The following is a 9,396-nucleotide window of genomic DNA, read 5'->3' as shown; positions in this document are numbered from 1 at the left end:
TATAAGTTTATTAAATTCAAATCTTACAATGGTTTGAATCCCTACCTTAGGATTCTAATAAGTTATGATGTAACGGTAAATGAATAAATACTACATAATCATTAAGATCTATGTGATAAAAAACTGATATGTAAATATATAATAAATATATATTATACTATAATTAAGTTTAAAAAACTTCTTAAAAAAAAAAGAAGTTTTAAAAAAGTTAACCTAGTGATATGCATATGCTCAGGCTCAGCGGTCTCTATTACGCTCTGCTCTACCTCATGTCATGGCCCTCATCCTTCCTTTCTAGCTTCTCCAATTCTCCGCAGCATATCTCCTTATTCTCGCCGTCGAAATCCAGAGCCAACACGGAAAACACAATCTCATTGCTCACCACCACCGTTAAGGACGTAAAAGCTTCTTTCTTATCTCTTCATTCATCTTTCTCAATTGCAGGTAATTTTTTCTTTGTTTCACTTTTAAAAAGAATACAACTTTTCATGTTCCTTTTATTTACTTAAGTAATTTATTCATCTGTGTGGTTCTTTTTTTGATTTTGCTTTGTGGTCTAAGGATTTTTTTTTTCTATTGTTTACTGGGTTTGCTTCAATTTGAATGCTTGATGGTTCTATTGAAAATTTTAGCGGCCTACTTTTGCTACTTCTAATCTTTGTTATGGTATCGGTGTGTAGAGGGTTCTACAAATTTGGCTATTATGATGGTAACTGCTTTATAAATCTTGTAATTTAAGGGTCAAGTTAAGATGAATTCTGATAGATACTTATTGATATTCTATCTGAGTTAAAGATATACGATATGAGTATTTAGCTTAAATACTGATATGAATGTCTATAAATGCTAGTTCTGACATAATGTACTCTGAATATGAAAGTTCTTATATATATACATATTATGCTAGTTATGGTCTATTAACATTTCTTCTATGTCATTAGAATTGATGCATATTGGAATTCTATGTGATCCTTGACATTAAGGTTTATGATGTTAAGATACAGAAATATTGGGTGACATGCTGCTGATGTTAGTCTGTTGATATATGACTGACTCATATGTAAGTTGGAATTGTTGGGCTTACGGAGACAAATATATATAGGCCCAACTGAAGCGATGGGCCCAACTGCAGCGATCCAATTGCATTTATTTTTTGGGCGATTAGGGTTTCAGACGGTTAGGGTTTTGGGAGTATAAATGTAACCTCTTTCTCTGTAATCCGAATCTCATTCTTTATAGTGAAATATCCTGGCTTGGTAGTGCCTCGCAGACGTAGTCATTCTTATCGAGTGGCGAACTGGGTAAACAATTCTTGTGTGCTTGTTTGTTTTTCGTTTTCGTAATTGCATTTATTCTTAACAGGAATTTGGATAACTGAAACTCCTCTGTATAAAATTTCATCATTCCACTTTATTTAATGAAATGAACAATAGCCATTAACTAGGGTAGTGTTCATTACCTAACTTTTATAGGACACCATTCTGCGGTTGTGGGAAATTTATCCGTGTCAATCCCTTTTCTGGCATTCTTACTGAACTAACAGAGATGAACATATTGAATTAATAAGAGGACTAGTTAGGGGGACTAAAGTTGACACATCATATGCTACTTACATGGAACAGTATTATTTCTTCAGAAGGAAGTAAGGAAGACCAATCAACCCCTCCCTCCTTTAATAATGTTGTTTGTTTCTCTATCAATACCGCTTTCACTTGGGAAATTAATGCAGATTGCATTTCATGTGGCAAATAATAAGTGGATTATGCACCAAAAAGTGGTAAAGAAACATCATGCTTTGCTTTCAAAAGATTGATGTTACCTCGACTCGTTAAATAGGTGGATTACACACCAAAAAGTGGAAAAGAAATTTCATGCTTAAATTTGAGACAACTACTGTTAAAGATTGATGTGATTCTAGAGATGACAAAGAAGTTTGGATGATGCTTTTATCCTTGGAATTTCTTATAATTGAAACTCCTCCGTTGTTTGATGAAATGTATAATAGCCATTAACTAGTGTTCATTACATAACTTGTTCTACTGTTAATTGAACTAAGTCGAATGGTTCTGTTCTATTAACAGAAAATCTGAACTAATTCAAATGAACATCTTTTAATAATGCTGGATTGTTGTTAGGGAACGTGGGATTCCAATGGGTGCTATCATATTGTATGCTCAAGTTGATAGTCAAATGGGAAGGGAGTTTAGTGAGCAATAACTTCTAAATATAGGATCTATGTGCTATTATTCTTAATGTGATTCTTGAATTAGGATTTTAAGTACTATTTGATAGCCTATCCAATTCTTTTTAATTCTTTGTCACTACATTATCTGAATTTCATATAGTTTTATTCTTGTGTTTTCTTTGTAAAATGCTGTCTCTGAATCACAGTATCTCTGTTCTCTTCTCACTGAATTTCATCATAACACCAAAGGAAAAAACAAGACTTAAACTGCCAAATGAAGAAACTGGTTGATAATTATAAATGAATTTTACCAATTAACTGAAGAATTGCGGTAGTAGCGTTTCTGTGTTGGGTGTCCATTTTCCGTTTGAAGTCTATTTTATGAAGGTTATGTTTTAGGAATAACGCTTCGGGTGCCCGTTTCTGTGTCTATGCACATAAGTCTTTGTTCATAATAAGAAGAGTTTTTAAGGGTTGAACATGCTGCTAATGTTCTCTGTAAGATATGTATTCTATAACTTTTTTAAGCATTAGATATGCGATGATGATTTGTTGCTAATGAACATGATAAAATGATGTGATATAAATTATTGCATGAATTGATATCTGTTTTTGTTCTGATTGATGATCTAAAAATGCTTATCTGTTTCTGATGGAGAACGGGCTGTTAGGGCCAATATCTTAAATCCTATTCAGGAAAGGCCCAGTGTGTGGAAAGTTTACACAAGGATACTACAGGACAAAAGAGTAATTAGTTACTGAAAGTTAGTTATGCGAATATAAGTGTGTTGTAGGCTCTGCCATCGAGTGATTTATGTTCAATCCATTTTATCTTTTATCTTTACATATCAATGGATTCCCAATTTGAGTGATTGTGTGTGTCTGTGTAGTGTTGATTCAGCTATCAGTTTCTTACTGCACTAACTGATTACCTAAAGTATATACAAGTTTCCTTATGTAAATTATGTAAAAAGTGGGCATCAAAATGCTTTGTAGGCCTTATAGTTTTCCTAATTCAATAAACAGGACATCTGGATTTTTTTTTTTTTTTTTTTTTTTTTTTTTTTTTGTGTGTGTGTGATGTTTCTACTCAAGACTGTACGGATAATAGTTCTTTTTCTTGTTTTATAATTTCTTATTCCTCATCATATAAATTCAGGATTAAACCCAATTTGTCAATCCCATAGTTCCTAATATATTTGTTATTTGTTATTAGGGTTTCTAGTTATTATTTCTTTATTGGTTGTTTTCTGATTATTAATTATTGCTTTTTTGAGAGTTGAGACTTGATCTAATGCTGAGTTTCTGAGATGAAATGGTATGTCAGAAATTCAAAATGAAGATAATTTGAAGTCATTGAATTGATGTTGAATATTTTTCTGCATTTGTCTTTTATTTTATTGAATTTTTACTAGTATAATATCCATAAATTCAGAAAATAATAAGTTATTTACATACTTTCATTTTTTTTTTTCTAAATCGGCTAATTTTGCTGTTTTTTATAATTATTTTCTGCTATTTTTTGTTTAAAGGCCGTAATGATTGAATAGAAATTGGAAGTAATTGATATTAAAGCCCACTTGAGTCTGAATTTGGAAACACAGCCCATTAAAGCAGCAGAAAGAAAACTGAAGCTTCCACTACCCACACTTTCTGTTCCGTCACTCTTCCTCTCTAATGGAAGCGCAAGATAGTGAGCAGCTTAAGGATCAATCTTCACCAAAACCTGGGGTGTGCGAAGAGTGCAAGAACCACCCGTCAAAATACAAATGCCCTGGTTGCTCTCTTCGTTCCTGCAGTCTCCCCTGTGTCAAAGCGCACAAGCACCGAACTGGCTGTTCCGGCAACCGGAATAAGACCCAGTTTGTCCCCCTTTCTCACTTCAATGATAATCTCCTCGTATCTGGTACTTTCTTTTTTACCACTCTTCCCAACTTTCCTTTCGTTATGCTTAGTTTTTTCTTTCATTTTCTTACTGCAATTTATGTTTTTTTTTTTTTTTTTGTGGGTGTCAATGATCAGTAAAATTGTATTGTAATTGTAAAAATAAATCCTTACTAATACAGTAGAGTTCCTTTTCTCATTCCGTTATTGTTGGATGCTAGTCCAATAGATTTTTTGAAAGAATTGGGGTTGATAATGTTTGGTTTGGGGAATTTTACTGAAAGTTTCCTGTTTAGTTTGTTTTGATAGAATTTTCAGGGGAAAAAAATTCTAAACCTAGAAAGCATATTTTTCCTCTAGTAATTTTTCAAATGCTGCTTCTGTGCAGTTCTGGTATCTATTGCGCTTTGTGAAGTTTCTGTTTAGATTTTGATTGGATTTGCAATATGTTGGGGAACAGATTATAATTTACTTGAAGAAATAAAGAGGGTTGCTGAATCTGCTCAAAGAATGAGAGGGAAATTGCGTGCGTATCCTCAATATAGGTTACCAAAAGACCTTCATGTACTTAGGAATGCTGCTGGAAAGCGGAAAACGAAGCTTCTTCTTCTTCCACCTGGAATGTCAAAGCGACAGATGAATCAAACACAATACAACCAACGGTTTGTATCCATTATTTAAATGTTGTCCTTCTAAATAGTGGCATATAAATTTAGCTTCAATATGTAAAATCTGGTTTTGGAGGACTCCATTGTATATTAAAATTTCAGTAGATTTTCTTGTTTCTCGTGTTTGACATGTGTTTTCTTTTGGTTGACATCTTATTTTAACTTAGTGGTGTGCTGCTTCAGGATTTTCATTGTAGCTTTCTCTAGCATTAACAACTTATCCTACCACATAGTTGTCAAAGGCGCCCTGACGCAAGGCACAGAGGTTAGCACCTCCACAGGTGTGAGGCGGGCGATGTCAGCCAGGGGCACACCTAGGCGCTGTTGTAGGGGTTTTGAGGGTTTTTGAGGGTTTTTTCCAGCTTCTAATCACCGCCGTAGGAAATCTTTAGGATTTAGGGCTCAAATTAAATTAGAAAAAGAAAGAAAAAGATGATGACGACGACTTTGATGATGCATAGGGACTATAAAAACTAAAAGACTTTACTAGTCTTGCTTGAGGAGAAGTAGTTATTATTCTATTAGTTAATAACTTAGTGTTTAGTTGAAGTTAACTTTGATCTTTAGTTTAGATTTAAATTTTATTATGAATTATAATTCTGTCTTGGTAGTTAATTAGAATTTATCTCATGCATTTTATGATTAAACTTGTTGTTATTTGACTATTTCTGTCATTTTAGAAATGTTAAGTGTTGTTATTTATAATTTTATATGCTATTTTGTTTTTATGCACCTTGTGTTACTCAGGCACGCTCCTGAGCTTGCGCCTTTCACAGCTATGTCCTACCAGAACTTGAATTTTCATTTGGAGATTCTTCGTTATTTCCATTTAATTTTAGTTGATCATACCTTTGTGCTTGTATACTCTCACCTGTAAAGTTTGGTTGAATTATATTAGTATTCCAATATATACTCATATCTTTGCCCATATTTGTTTTAGCAAGAAATCTATATATTGGACAATTGAGTGGCGATTTCACATGACAGATGTCGTCTTGCATGATCATGGGTAAGCTGTTCTTATGTCTTGATAGTATGTACTTCAATTTCGAGGTTATTTATAGCTAGGTCATCTGGCAATAGCAGAACTGAAGTTTTAATTGTTGCTGCAGTGTGCATGAAGATACTAATCTCTGCTCTGTAATTGAAAAGCACCTAAAACCTGGACCATGGAATCATCAATTAAAGGAATTTTGTGATGAGCATCTAGAATCTCTAAAGCTTTTTATCCGTGAATGTCCAAAGGTATGGTATCATATAGTAATACTAATCCTGAGATTCCATCAATTTATATGATTTGAATACTTATTTTGTGAGGATTCTATTGTTGCAGGGGCCAAAGTCACCATTCTGTGAACTTGACATAAAGGCTCCATTGAGGCAACAGTTAGCCAGTGTAGTTATATTGGAGTACCCTGTAATTCACGTTTTTCTCCCTTCACATGGTCAAAATTTTGAAGTAGTCAAAGTCTTGCGCCCCGTCTCACATAGACCCGAAACAAAAAGTCCAGTTAAGGACAATGCAATCCTGGAAGGAGTTGCATTCAGGGAGGAGGAAATTGAAGATAATAATGGCTCTTCAGATCAACAGGTTTATGATCTCAAGCAGAAGGAGACTTTGCGTCCGCTGCAAGAAATCGTACATTGTGAAACATCTGGTAAAACATTGGATGGTTCGACTGATGGCTGTTTGTTGGCGAAGTTGGAAGCTGATGATAATTTAGGTAACAACTCTAAGAGCATAGGAACAAGCATTTTTGAGGATATGGAGTTTGATTTTGATCAAGGTTTCATAGACGCGTACTCGGATCTCATTGGACAAGTAAATCCGGGGGACTTTCTTCATTTGGAAGGTGAGTTGTCCAAGGAAGAGGAAGTAGGAGGTAAGGATTTTTGTAATTCTGGGGAAATAACTTTTACGCAGGAGGAGTTAGAAGAAGGGGAAATTTGGGAATGATTTGAGTCATGGTTTTGAACAAGACTCTTTAGAGAATTGGTAATGGCATTTTGATGCATTTTATACAAATACATTTTTGTTGATCTGCATTTGTTTAAAATATTTTTTTCTAAGAATCCTTAAAAGGTTAGTTACCATATTTTTTAGTCTATAGTATAGATCAATCTTTTGTCCCCACAACACAGGCTTCTCAATTTATCATTTATCTTTTTTTTTTTTTTTTTTTTTTTTTTTTTTATAAAAAATAATCATAATTTTCTGATAAAATATCTCTAATTTGATTTCAATTCAGTTTCGGTTGAATCTCTTATCTCTTTCTATTAGCTAATTGAATTGAAAGAAAAATCATAAGAAAAAACACACGATTAAATTGAAAAAAAAGTTTACCTTGAACCATCAGCTTACAGCTGAATCGATGATGATAGGCTTGATTTGTTAGAAATTTGTCGAGTTCGAATTTGAATTCAACATTTTGTTCATGAGCTGTTTCATGAGTTGTTCACGAGTTTGTTATCGAGCTTTGCTCGCGAACGGCATATTAATTCAGTTCATGATACATTAACAACAAACACATTCCATTCATATATTGGCAAATGTCAAATTAAATGTACCATTTTAATTCCTATTCTGTCCAAATAAGTAGATCTACGTAATAAAAAATCGATCTCTTTATCGAGAAGAAATAAACTTATAGATTTCTGGAAGACGGAAAAAATGAGAATCGAGAAGAAGTGAAAAGAGACACGAAGAGGAAAATGTGTTGTCTTGGTCCCCTTTTTATAGATTTAGATGGAGGGATGGTGAAATGTTGTCTTCAGTAGAGATTCAGGGTGACGACGCTTCTTGAAACTCACAATTTCTTTTCCAGCCTATTTACTTCTAAGACCCTGTTCTTTATTACTTAATTTCAGTAACAATCAGTTCAGTTCAGTAGTAATCAGTTCAGTTCAGTTCAGTATTCAGTTTCAGTATTCAATAATTTATCATTATTTATTATAATTATTATATATTATAATTATTTATATATAATTTATTATTATTATCATTATTTATTTATAATTTCAGCAATTTATTATAATTATTATAATTTATTATATATTAATTTATCTATTTTCATTACAATTATATTTATATATAATTTATGCTTTGTCATTATATATATTATCATTATTTATTATAATTATAATTATTTGGTGCAACTTATTTGCAAATTTTGCGAAAAGTAAATAAATATTATATTAATACGTTTACATTACAATGCTCTAAAAAATTAACTGGCTCAACTACATTTTAATTGTTTTTAATCATCTTCGTTAACTTCATCATCATCGTCAAGTTCATTCTCCACTCTCAATTCATCCCCCGCTCCCACTTCATTCTCGGCTAGACATGATTGCCAAATCTGTTGCGCGATATCATTCCGCACTGCTAACATGGCGTCTTTACGATCTACATTAAACATATCTGAAATATTATTAAGCCTAGATTTTATTTGATATTTAATTTAGTTTAATCTTTAATAATATGTTTATTTATTATTGATATTTTTTTTTGGTAGAAATATTATTATTATTATAAGCTTATTAATGTCCAATATTATCATTAAATTATTTTAAAGTCTAATATCATCATTATTGTTACGTTCGATTAAATTCGGTTAAGTTCGGTATCATTCAGTTAAGTTCAGTAGCATTCAGTTAAATTCAGTTCAGTTCAGTATTCAGTTCAGTTCAGTTCAGTTCAGTAGCATTCAGTTCAGTTCAGTTCAGTTTTTTTCAGTGATAAAGAACAAAGCCTAAGTAGTGTGTCCGTTGACTCGTAACGCTATTCTTGTGGATATAACACGATGAGAATTACACCTATAAAATGTAACTGTACGCATCATTGGGGTGATGTCATTCTAGAGGAGCATGACAAGATACTTCACCTACTAAGAAAATGGGAGAATCAAGCACGACACAAGGAGCACCACATCATATGACTAGGAGCTCTTAAAGTTCAGCGTGGACAATGTACCGAACCCTTTTAAAGAGCTTCAAAAGGCCGAATCAACAATAATCAAAGCCCTAAAGAATTTATTAATAATAATCGAAGCCCTAAAGAGCTTTTGACATTGGAGGGAAAAGGGACATATGATATCATACGAATATATCAAAAGTGCATGTCTTTATATGAAGCAAAGAAGCTTGCATGAAGCAACGAGAGCTTTAGGACCATACCCTATTATAGTGAATAAACACCAGGACTCGTGGACCACCAAAATTATTTCTGAATTCACTCCTGAGCAGGATCCTTGATTCACTTTTAGAATTTAAGATCATAGTATGGCAATGTTACAAACTGCCTAAATTGCATCTACCATTCTTGAGTTGACATCTGTCCTCAAAAGGAGCCAAGGCACATATTTAAACGGACTACCAGAACTGCCCCTAACACTCTATAAACAGAACACGACGTCACAATAAAAAATACATGCACACGTCTATTGCAATTCTTAATCAATTATTTAGTGATCACCTTTCTAAACTCTGCTAACTTAAGCATCAAATTGAGGTCGCTAGTCACCGGCCCCACTTTGATCATTTTCTGTCTTACCTCAGTAGTATAAAGGATTCCACCCATTGTTAGAGCACTATCACTTAGATTCAATTGTATCATGCGCAATTTCAAGTGTTATTAATATAAGATGAAATTTTTTCCAT

At 33.0% G+C, this 9,396-nt stretch overlaps 1 protein-coding gene across 2 annotated transcripts; it reads left to right on the top strand.

The window, feature by feature from the left end:
* Nucleotides 1–222: 222 nt before the first annotated feature.
* Nucleotides 223–6,913, top strand: LOC136208868 (uncharacterized). Of its 2 annotated transcripts, none has more exons than XM_066000128.1 (6): nucleotides 223–444; nucleotides 3,790–4,091; nucleotides 4,530–4,731; nucleotides 5,678–5,746; nucleotides 5,850–5,982; nucleotides 6,071–6,913. In XM_066000128.1, the coding sequence occupies exons 2-6, from the start codon at nucleotides 3,863–3,865 to the stop codon at nucleotides 6,692–6,694; spliced, it is 1,257 nt and encodes a 418-aa protein (XP_065856200.1). In that variant the 5' UTR covers nucleotides 223–444; nucleotides 3,790–3,862; the 3' UTR covers nucleotides 6,695–6,913. The 2 variants fall into 2 exon arrangements, with proteins under 2 accessions (XP_065856200.1, XP_065856199.1); XM_066000127.1 differs by having other exon boundaries at nucleotides 3,718–4,091.
* The last annotated feature ends 2,483 nt before the right edge of the window (nucleotides 6,914–9,396 follow it).

The sequence above is a fragment of the Euphorbia lathyris genome, chromosome 10, assembly GCF_963576675.1.
Source record: "Euphorbia lathyris chromosome 10, ddEupLath1.1, whole genome shotgun sequence".
Lineage (NCBI taxonomy): Eukaryota > Viridiplantae > Streptophyta > Magnoliopsida > Malpighiales > Euphorbiaceae > Euphorbia > Euphorbia lathyris.
The sequence above is the reverse complement of the archived record's forward strand: the minus strand, read 5'-3'. Positions and strand labels throughout refer to the sequence as shown.

Excerpts from the sequence above, each read along its gene's own strand:
- LOC136208868 (XM_066000128.1), top strand. The coding sequence starts at position 3,863 with ATGGAAGCGCAAGATAGTGAGCAGCTTAAGGATCAATCTTCACCAAAA. Across the intron at positions 4,092-4,529 it reads TGATAATCTCCTCGTATCTG|ATTATAATTTACTTGAAGAA; the intron begins GTACTTTCTTTT and ends GTTGGGGAACAG. Across the intron at positions 5,983-6,070 it reads TTATCCGTGAATGTCCAAAG|GGGCCAAAGTCACCATTCTG; the intron begins GTATGGTATCAT and ends CTATTGTTGCAG.